Here is a 19,300-nt window from a genome sequence, read left to right on the forward strand (position 1 = left end):
TCCTCATGCAGATGATACAACTGCCTTTCTCAATACTAGTTGTCCAAGATTAAATTTATTCTCATAAAAGCAACTTAAAAAACAACACACTCTAGGGGAGGGAAGTATTTGCTTGGGACGGTGATCCATAACAATAAATATGTCTGATTTTTTGTCCATGCTCTGCAGTTGCATGGTAAATCACGAAAGGTTGTTTTTAATCCTTTTACAGTGACACTGCCAGGTCAAAATAAAGATTTCACTTTCATGATAACAAAAACAGACATCGTTTCTGATATAATAGATGACCTATTTTGAGCAGGTTTCAGCAAGTTGGTATTGTAATGAAATGGAGAGACAGCACAACCGCATACCGTAATATGTAGTGTAAAAAAGAATGACAACATTGCATTATTTTGGAAACACATGTTAACAGTACAGTAGGATCTGTAACTGTAGATTGTTGCTGTAGCAGCATTTCCTGCAGATATCTATAGGTTAAGGAGGCTTCCCCCACTTGTAGTCTAACAGTTATCACAACAACAGAGACCATACTGTCATGGGTGATCTCACCTTTATCTTATCTTTGCACTGTTGAAAAGAGATAATTGGTGTTTACAGGCAATAAAACAGATGAAGAATGCCCCAAAACGAGAGCCAAGCCAGTACTAGTCCATCAACTCTCCAAAATGAACATCTTCCGCCAACTTCTCGTGTCTGCTAACTTTCCAGAAACTTCCAGCCCCTCCCTCTTCAACTCCAAATCCACTTCTGGGCTTTAACAGGAACCAGCAGCGTGCGCTGACCTCCCTGCTCACAGGTGGAGGAAATTGGAGTGGCCAAGGTCGCATTCAAACAGTGTTAATCTTGTTGTTGAGGTTGAAGTACAGTTCCTTTGAAGCTCAACAATGCTCGTCTTGCCATGTCTGTGTCAATCAGCAGAGAGCCGCTAACCCAGTGGGACAGTAAGCATGCTGCACTGCGGGGCCCAGAGGACTCGATCACTGTTAGGAAACAAATGTGGAGGCTTGTTAAAGGAGAATGTAGCTTTTCTGGCCCGTAATGTTTGACTTGTGATGAGGCCACTCATACTGTTTAAGTAGGACATAAATAAACATACTCAGTTAAAAGGTGCATATAAATGAATAAACTCATTTTATTGAACCCTGTATGTCACTTCCATGGAAGAAGGTTTAGTGTTATGGCTCTTTGATTTGACAAGAAAAATGATATTTAATTTATATATATATATATATATATAAATATATATATAGAAAACATCTCAGGTAGCATGTGCACAACGTGTTAGCTCTTCACAATAAAAGCATTTTCTTAAATAAACTTACATGAATAAAACCATACACAAAATAAACCTTTATAACATTAACTCATAGGATGAGACATCAAAGCTCAAATCAGTCGTCCTTCCTGCCGTGACTTGTATTTACACACAAAGTGTTAAGCAGGATGAACATATGAAAAGCTGACCGCAACATAAGACTATTTGCAGACTTTCCCTTGGTCAGAGCAGACAGATGAGTCAGATTGATAATGTTACCAATAAAAGGAAAAGCCAATTTCACCCTGTATACACCAAGAAGAGCTGCATGTATGTGTCGAGTCTTCGACATTTAGCCAGAGAGAAAAGGTACATCGATTGGTACGCTTCATTATAAATTGTTAGCTGGCAATACAACTTAATCATTAAACTTTTAAAAAATGTTTACCCGGAGGTAACTTTGTATCATAAATGTTTGTAATAAACCGTAACAAACCCTACATTTTCTGGAGCTGGCAGTGTTGTCAAATACCAATGTGATTAAAAAAGACGTTTTTCCTCATACGACTCTCTCCTCCTCGTTTGGGCAGTTTGGTGTAGCCTGGGAGTCTGAACATGTGTGCTGGCACTTTGCATGCTGGGATTTACTAACAAGAATTGAGAGTTGAAAGTCAGAGGGAGCAGCAGGAATCATCTCCAGTTTGATTTCTGGAAAGGTCTGGTCAGGGAAGGTGATTTTAAGATGGTCTTCAAACAGATCCTTAAGCTTCCTGCCTGCCATGGTGACCTCTGTGTCAGCCTGCCAGCAAATAAGAGGAGGGAATGAGAGTTTAAAACATTTGATTACGAGGTGTGAAGAGCTATATAAAAACTGTAGAGAGGGGCTTCTCGCAGATGGTTCTTTCTAGAGTACCTCACTTTCACAGTTCCTGAGGACAAGCCTGACGTCTGATACCAACTCTGCAGGGCTTTGGTAGCACACACTCAGTTGGGCCTCCAGTCGTTTTCTCACACTGGGAAGGTTTAGTGGTCCCTTTATAGACTGCCTGTCATTAGCACATACCTACAGTATTTAGAGAGGGGGAGATAATACACCAATAACATATCACTGGGCGAAGTTGCAGCAAAATGAAGACTAATGACTCACACACAGTTTATATTGCATGTCAGCAGTGTGCACAAGAGGTTACACACTTTACCCCCAATTTTCTTGTAAAGGTACAGAAAAGATTGGCCCGTGGTGTTAAATGCAATGCACATAAAGGACATCATAGATATTATGTAATCAATCATAGCTAATGTGCAATAACAATCCCTACGCACTCTCTATCAGCAAAAGAAAAACATGTTTTATTTGTGTTATCTTGTTAATGTTGCTCTGTCACTGACTTTATAAACGCTGCATATTTCACATCATTAAGATGACAGTTACAGTAACACCCTGTAACATTAATCTTGTTAACTTGTTGCCTGTGGTCAGCCATGCTTTCAGACTCACCAAGGGGGATAAGGGTTCTTTGAAGTCTGATGTCAGGTCACTGCAAAACAAGAGCAGCAGCAACCTCTCGCACTTCTGCAGCCACACAAAAGACAGCTGACTTAATACACGTCCATTAATAACAGATAAAACTGTACAATTTACCGATCGCCTCTGTTTATCATTTAAACCTGACACCTGCTGTATTATAGTCAACATATTAATACTAAAAGAGACGCTACAATCTAGATTCAAACATTTTGAATGTTAGTTGAAAAATTATTTTTCAGTTATGTAGAATATTTGACTTTGTTTCCTGAAGACCAGTGAAATAATGCAACATGACTGAAAAAAACAACAACTTCTCGACGCCATCATCAGTTCAAAGGATTTGTCAAAATAATTGTAATTGCGCAGCTGTCGTTTTTTTAGCAACCTTAGCATACAGTGCTAAGTTTGTCTCTTAGCATTGTTCTGAAGACTTTAAGATCGCTGCCTTCATGAACAAGGTCAGGAAAACTGGATGTCTGGTGCTATAATTCACACATAATAACATGAGAGACATGCACTTCTTGTACTAAAGCAGGAGTGAGAAGTGATTTTAGAGTGATTCTATCAGATAAAGGAGCTGGAGGAGGGGGCTCGAAGATTTGTAAACTGAATTAGAGTGGGATCTTTGTCGAGGAATAAACCTCATGCTCAGGTTAGCTGCATGTTTGCAATCAGAGTGATGGATTTTGGAATGCACCATTTTAAAGATAATAATTATGCAACTATAATATTATGTATGTAGAGCTATTTTAATCACCTGGCCTTGGTAAGAAAAGTTGATAAATATTTGACTTAAAACCAAACTGGATCTTGAAGGCTTACTTTACGATTCTTTCTTTATGGTTACTGAAATTCTATAATTTTCTTGTTAAAAGAAGATGAATACTGACTCTTTTGTCCACAGGAGGGAATCCTCCCTCACAATCAGGCTCCCTCTTCACTGTATTGGCTTCAGGTTTGCTTTCATATTCCATCTCAGGCACTAACAGGTCACGACAGAGAGAGCAAAACCATTCCCCACTGGAAAGAGACAATCCAGACACAATAAATCAACGTTACAGCTGGTTAGCAGGAACATCTATTAACATGAGCACAGTCCTACAGTCAGATGTGAACCTCAAAGCTGCACAAAGTGAAAGGGACTTGTCAAAAACTCATTGTTATACAGCTGGAGGGTCGTATTTCATCACACAGAGGACCATAATTCCTTGATTTTGGTATAAACTGGAATTTTCCATCTTAGACCGGCATTAAATACATTTCCCCGACAGAACTTGCCTGTGAGTTCTGAGGAGAGTTGGAACGTGGCATGAAAGGTGAAACACCTTGGGACACTTATCGCAGCACTGCAGCTCTCCCCCAGATTGACACACAGCACAGACAACTTCATTCGAGGCTTCCAGCGACGCTTGATGCTGGTCTGCCTGCTGTGCTCCTCCCGCTGAAGAGATCTGGTTAGGAGTATGGGCCTTACTCTGGTCCCAGGGAATGTTTGGAGGCTGTGATGGGCTTTGGAGTTCTTGGTCAGGGCTTTGAAGAGGATTTGGGATTTTGTTGGGCTTTCCTCCAGCACTCATTTGGGGTTGATCACCTGTGCTGTCAGGGAGGCTGGCTCTCTGGTTGGTATGTACCTGGAATCCACAAACAAAGAGAAAACAAAGTTCTATAAATATTGCAGTCATTAAATCTACCTGTGGAAAATTTGACCGCAGATATAGTGTTGTTGGGTTTTTTTTTAATAAAGCTTTAAGTCATAATTTTTGGCTACTATCAATCATTAAAATAATAGAGATCAATTCAAAACACATGGTATTAAAGTATAGAAGCAACAAACATTTAGAAAACCTTACCATGAATGCAGTTTTTTCTGTCTAATTAGAAATAATGTTTTTTATTGTCATGGGACCCAATCTTGTTTTTTTAGCTCCAGAAAAACACATTTAAAAAAATCGGTTGGCGCAGATGGCCAAGCAGTGAGGTCGGGCCCCATGTATGGAGGCTATCATCCACCAAGCTGGCAGCACAGGTTCAAGTCCAACCTGTTGCTCCTTTCCTGCATGTCACTCCCCACCCCTCTCTACCCAGATTTCCTACTTCCTATCAAATAAAGGCAAAAAAGTACATAAATCTTCAAAAAATAACTCTGAGCAACTGACTAAGTTTGTTTCCCTGTCTTAGTTCATTGTAGCAATAGTCCCTTTGTGTCCAGATGTGCCCAGTTAATGTGGATAGTACAGAATTAAGACCACCGCTGATGAAAAGGATGGCTAACACTCTCAAAATAAGACCTCAGCTGTTGAAATTATGCAATTATTTTTTTCAATTCTCACTTATAAATGTCAAAATTAACATCTTCAATAAAGATAGAATACTTTATTTGGACTGTTTTAATTGTCTCCTTACAAAGCTTCTGTCATCATCTGGCTCATCTTTAATGACTATGATGGGCCCTGGTGATGACCTTCGTCTCTTCTTGGCAGCTGATCCCACTGCTCCATTAGCATGCTGTGTTTCTGGAGGTTTCCAGGAAACAGGCCTTGGGAGAAAAGCAAGGACCAATCAGAATCAAGCAGAATTCACAGGAGGGAATATAAGTCAAAAAGCGACATATGTTGTATAAAAGCAGTACTTTTCACTGAAGCACAGTAATTAGAAAAAGAGAGAGAGAACCTGTGCTTTTTGTGTGAATGTGTGTGTGTTTGCAGCTGAGTCCTCACCCTGGTTTCTCCTCCGGGGATACAGCAGCGTACCCTGGTGAACACTGCTGTGCTTGCACTTGAGAGAATTAAAAATATCCTTTAAAAAAATCCTGCTTTATGTATAGTCTGCAGAAAAAAAACAAGTGATACCTACGTATGGCACAGACTTACGATTTCTGTGTGGCAAAAATGGCAGCAGGCTCTGGGGACAGTCTCTTTTCATCATATAGACTGGACCACCTGAGCCATTACTACTATTCAGATATGCTGGATCAATCTGAACACAGAAAAGCATGTTGTTGAATTCACTGACAATAAATAACATGCCAATATGGTTCACCTTTGAAGATAGAGATACTTTCCATGTGCCTAGATTGTGATGAACTGACTCCTCCCCTAACAGGCACTGGTGTTGTGTGTGTGTACAGAGGGGAAGAGGAAACCACGTCCATGGGTTTGGGTTGGTAGCTGGGGATGCTCCCCTTCATCCTCAGAGGCTTCAAATAAAAGAAGGAGAAACAGAAGAGATGAATAGAAATGATGCAATCATGTTCATGCTACATTCCTGTCAGCATGTTAGGATGGAGGTGGAGATGAAAGGCTGCACCTTTAGTACACTGATGCTGGCTCTGTGGGTCGAGGCCCCCAAGCAACGACCGGTGCAGAGACGACTAAACCACAAAGAAAAGAAAGGAAACACCCAGGAGATCCAGGTAGATCTTTAATAGGCTGGGAAATGTTGTTTTATGAACCTTATTGTTGAATAATGTATTTGCATACAGGAAATGCTGAAGGTGTAGTTGATCATCTTTCTTAAAAGAAAACTCAAATAAAAATAACATTTTGCAGATAATATACAAACACTAATTGAACATGTCTCATTTGCTTTTGCAAACCCAAAAGGACCATAGCAGCCTGTTTAAAGTGTAATATCTAAATATTCCAAGCACTGTTTTAATTCATAAACACTTACTTAAAAGGCATCGAAACCAATTTTCTAAAATGCGTTTTTATGCAAAGCTGCCTTTATGAGGTCAACTTTTCCTGCCACAGTTTAAATTGTTTCAAATAATAAAACATTTAAAATCTAAAAGTACACTGCACACTTTTCCACTGCAGGTCACACTTACACATTCACAGTGATGGTCGAGGTTGATCTGTAAAGTGACCATCAGAAATAAGTAGTCCAATTCACGCTTATTCATACGGCTCCAATGAAGCAGCGGGAACTTGAGGTTAAGTGACACATTTGACATGTGGCTGCAGGAGCCGGGGGTCAAACCCCCTACCTTCAGGTTGACAAATGAACGACTCTCACTGAGCCACAACCGGTGATTCTGTAAACTATAACATGTTAAACTAAGTATACAGAGGCTATTAAATTAACCACTCTATGGAATGCATCATCTACTCTTTCGGTAACTGCTATTTGAAATGATTTAACCCATATCAGAATCTACTTGAAAGGTCAGAAACTTGATAATAATGTCAGCTCTTCTATGCATTCAAACTACATGAATGCTTTAGGGTCACTGTCAGATGAATCGGGGCCTTCAGCTGCACTCACGAACAAAACAACAACAGGCATGCTCTGTCCTAAACTGATGATAAGAAATAAAGAGAAACAACAGTTAAAGTATCATATGACAACTAACTCAGGCATGACTACAGCATGCAACCCAGCCCAAACACAGACTGAAAGTGAAACATATAACCACTGGGTATTTCTTCTGTAAGGAGTCCATTGTGCAATAATAACAGCTTGTTCATAACACAGCTATTTCTGTGTACATACACAAGCAAGTATTGTGTGTGAATGGGCCTATACTTTAGAGCTGGAATCAAAACACCCTGTCGAGTAGACTAAACAACTTGAGATGACTTGATAATATCAACACTTTATTTAATCTTTTGTCCTCTGTCCAATGGTGGTCCCTGTTGCACCGCAGATTTAGCTCTTTTATTAATGATTTTTAGTCGCTTGTCTTAGATTTAAATGTATCTTGACATAGATTGCCCAGGATGTGAAGGCTGTCAGCTCTATTTAGGACAGTGCCATCTGCTGTCCAAGTTTGTTCAGAGGACTTGTCTGTCAAACGGACACAACACAAATGCACACTCACATAGAAACACACACTAACCTGGGGTGTAAACCCAGGGCTTGATAAGCTGCTCGTTGGGCTGGCATGTCTGGGAGGAGGCACCGTAAACCTGTGGCCTGGTGAGGGCTGCATACTGTGGGAGGGAATGGCTCCTTGCAGGGACCCCGGGACAGTTCTCTGCAGATGGACACTCTGGTACGACGTCCAGGGAGGAGGAGGGGGCTGGGGCTGCCAGCGGACATGCCTATTCAGCTTGTCCACCTGCATTTGGAGCTGGGCCAGAGTATTATGGGGGGCTCCCATGGCAAAGCTGTTAGGTGAGCCTGAGGGTGGCTGCCCAGGGTGGCTGAGGTGATGAGGGATGCCCTGAAATCCACCCAGCTGGTGTCCTGGCACATTCTCCACCACTAAAGAGCCTGCGGAAGTATATACATAGAGGCAGGATGAGAATTACAAGTATGGATGACAAATATACAATGCAGACCAAACTTTTGTGGAGAGGACTTGGGCAAAGTTGCTGTTGAAAATTTGGACACTTTGAGGCTTATTGGGAGAATTGTTAAAGTTTATAAAGTACAAGAAACTCTAAAGCAGCGGTTCCTCCTTACACATACATTTAAATCAATTAACCATGTCCATTATTGTATACAGCATTGCATGCATTTAAGCTGCTAAAGTTCAAACTTCTGTGGAAATGAACAGTGTGATTAGACGGGCACAAATGTTGATGAAAAACGACAAAAACATTGAAAAAAAAAAATACAAATGTAAACTGTGTCCAGACAAAATAATCAATTTGGCTGCTGTAATTTGGCTTTCAGAACAGGGAGATGTCTTTCTTACCCAAATCAACATTTGAGGCCCAGTATGAGGCTCGACACTGGAAGCGAACAGTGTTCTGTGGTACAAACGAGGTACTACATTTTGCCCGCAGGAGGTTTCCAATCTGAAACAGAATCTGCAACAGACGGGCTGATATTAATAATTTTAAGAGATGGACACTTGTGGTGAAGTGGGAACATGCTGTATGCTTTTCGTAACTCACATCTAAATACCCTTACCAAACGTTTACAGTACAACAGCCCCGTGCCCCTACTCCTGGTTATGGCCCATTTGGTGAAGTTGATGACATGATCCAGGTGTCTGGAAAGATACCCGATGTCCTCCTGTTGTTTTCGCAAGACATTCTCATGATCCTTTGTTACAGCCTGGAAAACATGAATAAGTGAACAACTGCAGTGTTCAAACAGCTCGAGGGTATGCGCTCGAGGCCTCGGGGTAAAACAGTCGACTCAGATAGCGAGAATGTAATGTTCTTCTGGATTCAACACCACAGGAAGGTACAGGAAGTCTACAGCACAGGGTAAAAGTGATACATTCACAATATTATGTTTGTATATAAACCAAGGTTTTAATCATACCTCAAGGTGATTCACCAGCATCTTGCCCTTCTTGTTTATCTCCAGAATCAAAGTGCAGATGGATTTCTTTATTTCATTTTGAACAGATGTACGGTTTTGTTCAACCTGGAGGAGTCTGTAAAACATACATCTGACATTTTTTTATCATTCTATGCAAAGAGCTCACATTTTGGAAATAAAAAAATGTAAAGACATCTCCTTCATGTTGGATTTACATTTTCTTTCTTTTTGAAATAATCAGACTTTCTTGTTCATGACACTTAAAAGGTCACATGGAAAAAGAAACACCCTTTTTAGATCTTTAAAATACATGAGACCCTTCATTTTTTTTATATATATATGTTCTAGAGTTCTTCTCACACTATGTAATCCTGTGGAAATACATACCCACTGTTTATGGACTTTGATACCTCTTCAATCACTTTCTTTTTCTCCTGCAGCTGTTGGGTCAAGTTCTCCATGTGCTGTTTGTGGTTGTAATAGGCATCTTCAAGGAACTGGTAACTAATTGACATCAGCATCAAGTCAGCAGATACAATATAAAAGTACCCTTGCTATAAAGTTTACATTAGGCTGTAAATGATCAACTGTACTTGTGGTCCTTATGCTTGGCCAGTTGGCAGTCCCGACAGGTTAACAGGTCACAGGTCTCACAGAACAGCTTCAGTGGTTCTTGTTTGTGGATGTCACATAACATGGGCCTCAGAGTCGACACACCATGGACCTCTGGGGAAAAATGACAAGCCTTATCACCTGAAATACATAACAGAAGCTGTCCATCTCCATCCATCAATGGTCCCCGCCCACCCTTCTGTAAAGCATATTGAGTTTACATATGAAATGTCTGATACAAAGTCCAGCAAAGGGAATATTTTCCTAAGGCATGGATACAATATGGTTAGCAATGAGTACTTTTTGGGTTAAACAGTAAAAGCAACAGTATTCAATGTCTGAAATAAATTAAATCAGATCCATCTTTTCTCATTTGTTCCTGCCTGTGGCTAATTTAATGTGTTGCTTGTAATAATGAGCATCAGGCCTTTTTTTGTGTAAACTGCTAATCTAAATATAGTATTTGAATGTAGTTTAGATTTAGCTGTTTCATTATTTATTTGAATGAGAAAGTCTACTACAGTACCACTTCATCACTCACAATTTAAACAGCCATCAAAAATGCTCCAGGATGTAATTGTGAGTTCTACTATGTGATCTAACGTATTATTCGAGTAAAGTGTATCAGCATGTCCAGAGAGAATATTCAACATTGATGCATTTAACTATTTAAATGTTGTGTTGGATTAAATCATCATCTACTCCCAGAAAAAAAAAATTGTGAGATCACAAAACTGATCTCACAATAGCTCTTTCCTTTGCCATGGAAACACCCGAAGTGTTCTGAGAGGAAAACATAGAGAAAGACAAACTGGGTTTGAACCAGGTTAGGATACCTTGTGATACTTCTGCTTTCTGCCTGATTGTGTGGTCTCTGGTGAACTTGACTCTCTGGTGGGCATCCACACAGGTGGCACACAGGTACTCAACACAGTTCACACAAAATCCTGCAGCTTTGGTGTTGTCGTCGCAGGTCATACAGAACTACGGATAGATGAGACAACAATTCATAGCTGGCTGATAATACTTATTACATGATAACAATAAGTCCACAGACAGGTAGAAAACAATATGACATGCTATTGGGCAAATCATTTGTTGTGTAGAAGCAAATGTATTTGAGCAAAATAAAACAACATCAAGACGAATAATCAGACATATCTAAATACCCCATTTCGTCACATCTTCCCAGTTCAGACTCTCCAAGCACAAGCCCATCAAGCTTATAAATCATGTAGGTCTATTAAAGGCATGATCCTAGTATCATTGTTGTCCATATGTAATAATGAATTTTGCAAATTAACCTGGACAGTCTTCTCCACTGTGCTGCTTGGAGCCTCAACTGAGTCCTTCACAAAGATGTTTTCGATCACATCTACCTCCATACACTCCTGTCTGCACACAGGGCAGCGGATCACATTCACTGCAACCACAACAGAAGCACATCATAACAAAATCTTGATTAGTATGACTGAAGTGCGACCCATGTGCAGCTGAACTGACATGGCACCAGACAGTCGACAAACATAAATACACAAAAGATATGACTCTTTGACATGAATGGAAGCTCTTCCAATGATTCATGGTCGGTGTTTGTAAACAAAGTGACTCACGCGGTTTGGTCGCCCTGTCAACCTGGGAGTGTGGCGGCTCCGTCATCATGGCCAGATTCCTGGAGGGTGGAGGTAAACACTTCTTGCAGAAGGAGTGCAAACACGGGAGAAGTTTGGGCTCGCGACTCGCGAAGTTGAGATGGCAAACTGGGCACGTGTCCAGGTGGTTCTGTCCGCTTGTACCGGACCTTCCCTCGTGCACCTGCATGCTCTCAGCTTCGTTCTCCACAACGATGACAGCGGCATCCGCCAAGCCCTGCATTTCTATACGTCCCTCCGTGTTTCAACCTTTTTTTTTCCTGCGATGACGATATATTCTCGGACAGGTGAGCAGAGCAGACTCCAAATTACTGTACCGAGTGGAGCATCCTCACACACCTGCATCCCATCTTCTCTTCCAATTGTTTAAACAGCGGTGTTTACAAGGTAGTCTAAGTATTGTGCATGTGTTTGCTTTGCGTAAAATGAGGACATATGCTACTTACTTGAAACCAAAACGTGAAATATCTCCGTGTGAGGGTGTCGCTTACTCGTGTGCCGCGAATGTTGCTCAAATTGCACCGCTCGCGCTCGTTGCGGCACGAGGGGTGGGGTCAACAGTGCGCACGTTATGATGAGAGTCAGATTGGATTTCTTCTACACTAAGGAGTATTAGGGCCACATTAAGGAGGGCAGGAAATCAGACATTTTGGAGAATAAAGTCGTCAGAGAGGAAAGTCATACATTTACGAGCATTGCATTTGTTTGAGTGTGATGCATTTAGGACATTAAAGTCATTGTTTTAGTGTAGTTATATGAGAAAAGATGCAGCCGAAACCTGGAGCATCTTGTGAAGTTATACTTTAGTATGAGTTTCATAAATAAAGAAATAGGCCAACTTCACCCTGCATTCTAAAACAAAGATTAAAGGGATACATGAAGCTGTGTATCATTAGAAACATGGTAGCAGTGTTGAATGGTTGTGAGTCCAGCCCTCATTTTGCCCTGAGACGAGAAAAATATGTTTTTCTTTGCCTGGAAGTTTTCTTCATGTGATGCATTATGAGGCTTTTTGCATCAGTAGTGTTTAGTATTATATTTTTTTTAAATATTTGCAGTATGTCAGCATTTATCATTTAGTCAATTGTTTGTATTTCTTTATATCAACCTTTGGTATGACAGTAATCTGTGCATTTTCTTTTGTCTTGTGGTTTTCACTCCTTTCTCAGTCTGGTGAATCAATCTAAGAGCAACTAACTCCAGGACTCACTCATTATTGAATGGTGTTTGGCTGACTGTCAAATTACGTACATTAAGCATGTAAGGAGGACTGTTACAATAGGCTTCACTGAAGCACATCAGTTATATTAATTTATAATAATTCATCGCTCCAAGCTCAGGCTGCCTTCAACTCTTTGAGTCTTAGTCTTTAAACTGTACCTATTTTACAATATTGTTAAATCCCAGAGTCATATGATCATTACATTATTATAATAACATGTGCAAGCTTGTCATCTAGTTAATTCATTGTTTTGTATGAAGGTCCTCTTCACTTTAAAGATTAGAGAAGCTTTTTACACAAACTGTAAAGGTTTGTGTGCACTAATAGTACAGCAAATATGATTATATATTAAACATATTTCCTTATAAGGATACACATTGGAAAATTTACTTTAAGCCACTGTGTCTTCCCACCTAATTCTAATTTCTTTGCTTCAGTCTGGTATATAAATCCAATACCAGCAGGTTAGATGTGTTTTCCTCCCTCTGCCTCGACCTCTCTGTGCTAAATTACCGGTTTTTGGACCTCTGACCATTTGGCTGTATTCATTTTAGCCTAAATACAACCGTAACAGTAAAATTAGTACACTATGTAAATCTAAGACTCACTCATAAATTACTTGTTTAAATCAATATCTAGACATATCAAACGTCCTACAGTCGCAGGTTGTTTCAGTATCTATACTGTTTATGGCCTTTGTCACTTTGCTTCAAGCTAAACATCCAACAATGCATTGCTTACTTCAGTTCTGTTTTATATCAAATCAGTATTTTAGTGTTCAAAATTAGTCGTAGATTAACATCAATTGCTTTCAATGTAACTTTTAAAACAAAGCTTATTGTTTTCTTCATGCAAAATGTGATATCTTTCTGATATTGTGGTGTAATACCATCACACTATAGCCTACATTAACATAACATGCATAATTTACCTTTCTACCACTACTGTGTCTCAGGCTCTCTGTTTTATTTTGCTTGCTAATTTCGTTTTGTAATGTAACAACATCAATGTAACATCATAGACTATCAGCAAGGTAATTTATCATCCAGCACATCTCAATAAGATGGAATTAAAAATTAAAAATTAACAGTCAATAGCTTCTTTGTTCTTATAAAATATTGCAATAGCCTCTATTGTTCTTTCTGCAACTCCTCATGTCGCATATTTTTTTAAATATGTGCCCCCTGCTTTAAAGTAGATATGTTAAGTTCAGCTTGTAAACTCAACAGTCAAACTGGGCCACTCCTCAATGGGCTCATCGCCACAATAAGCAGGACTTAGATGTGTAAGTTTTTGCTGCCTGTAGTAATATTGCAAGCTCGAGACCGGGGCTGAAATAGAGGGGTTTATATACATGATGAAATACAGGATCAGAATGGATTTTTGGCAAGAGACTTCACAGACATGTTTTTGGGGACAGATTTATTTAAACGTGTTGGAAAGGAGTTTAATATGTAAGCTTTAAGCATACAATTGAGTTATTTCACATTTTCAACTGTAATGTTTTGACTTTCTTGTCATACATTTACAGCTTTATTCTTGTAAATACCAAAAACGGCATGTTTTTTTTTTTTTTTTTAACTATGTCAAGAAGATGAAGATATTCACAACAATATAATAAAATGAAGTAATGTGTTTTGGCTTACTTAAGTAAACCCTTTGGTGTCACCCTTTCTCTTGTGTCAGGAAAAATACTTAAAGCTGACCAAATTGCACAAAATACAAGAGGACATTCCAGCATCATAGTCCACTTGTTTGGGTAAGATTCTCTTAGTAAGAACTACAAACGTTTGCGAATGTAGGCTAAAGTGTCAGGGTTCAAATTTCATGGTCCCTCAATATATTACCTATTAGGCAAGCTACAGCGTGGTTCAGTTTATCAGTGTGAAGGGACATGAATCTGACTGCAGAGAGCCACAGTATCCCTCTCAGCGATGGGAACAGGATTCCACTGCTGGGACTGGGCACCTATGGGGACCCTCGAACGGTCAGAAAATCATTTATGTGTTAAATGATATGCTAGATTTGATTGATGGCTTGGCTTGATAATATCTGCTCTACCAGGCTGACTCTTAGTATGTTGGAGTGCTGCTGTGTATGCTCTCAGGAACTGGATAATCGTTAACAGTTGTTTGAATGGTCTCAAAATGAAAGCATTCAAACAAACTGCAAATCTCTCCAAACCAGGTCAAATAATATTTAAAATTTCTGTCGGTTTTCAATAGACGCCCAGAGGCACAGCGCTTGAGTGTGTCAAGCTGGCCATAGATGTGGGTTACAGGCATTTTGATGGGGCTTTGGTGTACTTCAATGAGCATGAAGTGGGCCAAGCCATCAGACAGAAGATTGCTGAGGGAGTCGTGAAAAGAGAAGACATCTTTTACTGTGGAAAGGTAAGACAATTTGTTGCCGTGTAAAGTGCTTTATTTTTTATCTTTATGTTCTTTTAAGCAGCTCTATTTTTTCATTTTTCCTTAGCTCTGGAATACTTTCCACCCACCAGAGTTGGTGAGACCAGCCTTGGAGAGGACACTGAAAACCTTAAAACTGGACTATGTGGATCTCTACATCATTGAGCTCCCTATGGCCTTCAAGGTGTCTATACTACTTTTATATAAACAGTAGTGAACTACTCAGTCAGCTGTCCAATGTCTGAAAATAGATACTATTTTTTTACGTTTTGTAAATATCAGTCATGACAGACCATTTCTTAAAACATGTCTATCCTGCAGATGTGTGATATGTTGCTGATGCCCACTCTTAAGAGATTAGACATCCATGCCTGTTATGGGTTAAGATTGAAAAACTGCAACTTGATATTGAGGTCATAGTCAGATAGTTGTATATTTAGTCAAATTAACCCAACAGGTTGTAGTGAAAGCCAACTGCCCCTCCTCACTCTCACTATGGACAAGGTGCTGTATACCTTTATTTAGGTATTCATTTAATAATAATCACCATGTTTAGGTTATTAAGCAACAAGAATATTTACAAGTGTTCATGAAAGTGTTTGAATTATGCTTCAATTCTAGCCTGGAAATGAGTTCTATCCAAAGGACAAGGATGGAAAATACATCTACCACCACACAGACATCTGTGCAACATGGGAGGTGAGATCTGTTAAGCTCACAATGGATGATCCTGTTGTGACTTTGATTATTTATTTTTGAAAGTGTATTTTTTTGCACTATTTGTAACATTCATGCATACAATTATGTATAACACTCAGACACAACTGAACATGGTGAGACAGGGATTAACTGCATACAGTTTAACATGTATTAGGTTAAATTTAACAGAGAGTGATCTCGTAAAATGTAAAATCTAATTGTGCAACATAACTTTGGTTGTCCTGTTCTCCTACCTGAAGGCTCAGCTAAAGTCATCGATAATTATGACAGTCAAAGGATTTACAATTAGATTAAGGGAAACCCAAATTATGTGGTTTGATATTCCTCTGAACTTTAAGGCTAATGTGTAATCAAAGGAACACTCTGTGATGAAGCATCAGGGTCAATGTCATAAACAGCCATTGTGTGTTCAAAGGTCAGATAGATAATCACACCCATGCTCTGCAAGATATAAATCTTTTCTTCTCAACAGGCCTTGGAGGCTTGCAAAGACGCAGGATTGGTCAAATCTCTGGGAGTCTCCAACTTCAACCGCAGGCAGCTGGAGCTGCTGCTGAATAAACCGGGCCTCAAACACAAACCTGTGTCCAACCAGGTGACCTTCACTTTAGATACCTGAATGATCAAAGTTATTGAGGGCAGAGAGGACAATCTCTATAGTTGAATATTACAGCAGAGTATTAAACATTAGGGGTTAGCTTACCAAACTCTAGTGCTTTTAATAATAACATAATACAATAAAGTTTATTTATAAAGCACTTATCAAAACCAATGTCACAAAGTGCTTTATTGAATATAAGAATCCAAACGTCAAATACCGAACGATAAAATCCTATTAAAAAGCATGAAAAATAAAACAACACTGAGCAATCATCCAATTAACAGAGAAAGGAGAAAGACAAAGATTGGCTAAAGTTAGCAGTAAAACAAATAAAACATCATGGATGAAACGAGGATTATAAGATTTAAAAAAAACGATAAAAATGACACTGATGTAGCTATAGTCTGAGATCCTCATACAGGTCGTACCACAACCGAAGAGTGACAAATGCTCTGTCTCCTTTGTTTTTTTTAAGTGTGAGGTGTGAGCGGTCAGGAGGTTCCTGTCTGAGGATCTTAGGCTGCACACAGGCTGGTAAGGGGACAGCAGTTGAGAAATATATTCCAGGGCCAGACAGTGAAGTGCTTTAATAGTAAAATCAATCCTAATAGAAATGGGCAGCCAGTGTAAGGTCATTAAATCAGGAGCAATGTTCTCTCTTCCTTGTTTTTGTTAAAAGTCTTGCAGCTGAATTTTGCATGATTTGGAGAAGACTGATTAATTGTTGGCTTATATCTGTTAAAAGACCTTTAGAATAATCTAGAGATGAAAGCACGTGACTTTGTTTAAAGGATTATCCTTTACTGGTTGAAATTACAAGAATTATCTTCTTTTGTCATACTCCAGTCCTCAGCCATCTTTGCAGGTTGTTAAGAAACGATTATTGATGAAACGTTTAGTTACAAATTCCAAGAGGCATCTTTTTTCTTGATAAATGAAAGTGTTTTGTCTATTCTCATTTAACTGTCAACCCGACTTCAGACAACTTTGGACCAAATGTCCGTCTTTTTCTTACATACCTGTAGGTTGAATGTCATCCATACTTCACACAACCCAAGCTCATGGAGTACTGTCGACAGAATGACATTGTGATTGTTGGATACTGCCCAATTGGCTCCTCGAGAGATGCATCCTGGTATGTAAAAAAAAAAGCACGTTCAAAGCAGATGTATTACGAGTAAAAGAAGCTGGCGAAGGAATCAATATTCAATAGCATGAATGTGCTCTGCAACAAACACTTCACTTTGTCATCATTGGTTTTTCTATTGTGTGGTTTAGGGTGAATCTGAAATGTCCCCCCATGCTGGAGGACAAGGTGCTCGTTACCATCGGGAAAAAGTACAACAAGAGCAGTGCTCAGGTGGCTCTACGCTTTAATGCCCAGAGAGGAGTCGTCGTGATTCCCAAGAGCTTCAGCGCCGAGAGGATTAAACACAACTTTCAGGTGTTGTTTTTTTTTTTAATCAAAAATGGATACCTAATAAGAGCTTGCATAGACTGCACACAGTGCTCAAATTCTCATTTTATGCAGTGATTTTAGAGTAGACGTACACTTGTTTAATCAAATAACACATTTTGTTCCAGATATTTGATTTTTCACTCACTGAGGATGAAATGAAAGCCATTGAAGCACTGAACAAAAACATTCGATTTGTTGAGCTGCTGATGTAAGTATAAGCATTTAAATAGATGGTGAAAGGAGAGTTCAGCCTACTAATATACCTAATCGGGATGCATTTTAATAGGTCCTACTCGTATTCTTGTGCATTATGTTGTGTTTGCTTGTTCTGGAATTCAAGAATAGTTTAATTTAGGTATCACCGTCATCCAGCGTAGAAGTAATAACACTGTTTTATTTGTCGTAACACAGGTGGAGTGACCATCCCGAGTACCCATTTCATGATGAATACTAAACTTTTGAAAATGTCTCCAGCCTCAATTCACCAATGGTGTTTATAGTGGTGCATTGTTTGCACTGAACACTAGAGGGCAATAGTTTACAGTACATGAAAAGTAGAGAAACACTTACTGTATAGGGGATTGAGTACAGCTTAAATATATGACCAGAAATTTACTTTTTTTTTTCTTTTAGTGTCATTTGACAATCACGTATTGCTCTTTAGAATAAATGAATTTCAAATTGATTGTAAGTTAAAACTGATTTAAAACAAATTAATCAATCTCTTGCTTACATAAAGCTTTTAATTTTTTATTGGCATTTCTGTACAGAGAAAAACACCAATTATCGCCATCCAGATTATCTTTCAAATATTTTCAGATATGCCAGCTATAATATATTTTAGTTTGAATATCACGCTAATGTGGAACAAAATGGTTTGTAGGCAATGCTGTTTGTAATGTTGGTTGTGTTCAAACTTAAAAAAATACACTTTTAACTTTGGTTTAAACGTTGAATGTCTCATTTTTTATTCTCCAAGAAAGTCACATTTCTTCAAGTGACATTAATCAACAACAAAAGTTACCATGTTCAAAAGTAAGGCTAAAAAAACAACAGAAAACTAGAACAACCTTTGACAAAAACTACTCATATATAAGTCCAAGAGCCAAAAGTATAAAATTCTAACTTTTGAACAAATCCCTTTTTATAGTATGTAAGTAACGTTTGATTACACTTATAACAATATCAATTCCAAAACATGTACTGGTATAAGCAACACACATTAGCAACCCAGTGCTCATTGTTTCCTGAACATCATTTTCTCCTCTATTGATCTGAAACTGTAACATATGGAAGCCCATTTCTGTCACTGTGATGAAAAAAAAAGATCCTGTAAGTCATGATAATGAGTTAGTATTTCAAAATAAGAACTTAGTATCTCAGTATAAGTCATTATAAATGTAAAATTATTTTGAGAAAGTCCTTATGTTGAGATTCTAAGTCAATAATAATGATGACTTCCAGGGATCTTTTTATCTCACAGTGGCCAAAATGGGCTCCCACAGCAATAGGAGCCATATGTCCGCTGGTAAACTTTGGGGCAAAAAAAAACAAAACAGACAACAGCTAGAAATTTTCCACCCGACATTTTGAATAAATTGCTTTGCTTTACTCT

The 19,300-nt window shown here is 38.9% G+C and overlaps 2 protein-coding genes across 2 annotated transcripts; one reads left to right on the top strand and one right to left on the bottom strand.

The window, feature by feature from the left end:
• Window positions 1-1,481: 1,481 nt before the first annotated feature.
• Window positions 1,482-11,818, bottom strand: LOC306825631 (transcription intermediary factor 1-alpha-like). Its single transcript, XM_079346495.1, has 19 exons — window positions 11,234-11,818; window positions 10,925-11,043; window positions 10,457-10,604; window positions 9,602-9,734; window positions 9,396-9,512; window positions 9,009-9,123; window positions 8,649-8,795; window positions 8,431-8,545; window positions 7,627-8,003; window positions 5,848-5,982; window positions 5,657-5,762; window positions 5,504-5,561; window positions 5,190-5,322; window positions 4,065-4,417; window positions 3,677-3,806; window positions 2,757-2,831; window positions 2,172-2,321; window positions 1,609-2,057; window positions 1,482-1,563 (listed from the first exon to the last, which is right to left on the bottom strand). Exons 1-18 carry the CDS (start codon window positions 11,493-11,495, stop codon window positions 1,818-1,820), a joined length of 2,913 nt encoding a protein of 970 aa, XP_079202621.1. The 5' UTR covers window positions 11,496-11,818; the 3' UTR covers window positions 1,482-1,563; window positions 1,609-1,817.
• Window positions 11,819-14,350: 2,532 nt separating this feature from the next.
• Window positions 14,351-18,561, top strand: LOC306825632 (aldo-keto reductase family 1 member D1-like). The gene is made up of 9 exons (XM_079346496.1): window positions 14,351-14,481; window positions 14,720-14,887; window positions 14,973-15,089; window positions 15,527-15,604; window positions 16,098-16,220; window positions 17,252-17,361; window positions 17,505-17,670; window positions 17,811-17,893; window positions 18,097-18,561. The coding sequence occupies exons 1-9, from the start codon at window positions 14,389-14,391 to the stop codon at window positions 18,137-18,139; spliced, it is 981 nt and encodes a 326-aa protein (XP_079202622.1). The 5' UTR covers window positions 14,351-14,388; the 3' UTR covers window positions 18,140-18,561.
• The last annotated feature ends 739 nt before the right edge of the window (window positions 18,562-19,300 follow it).

Source organism: Symphodus melops (assembly GCF_947650265.1).
Source record: "Symphodus melops genome assembly, chromosome: 6".
NCBI lineage: Eukaryota > Metazoa > Chordata > Actinopteri > Labriformes > Labridae > Symphodus > Symphodus melops.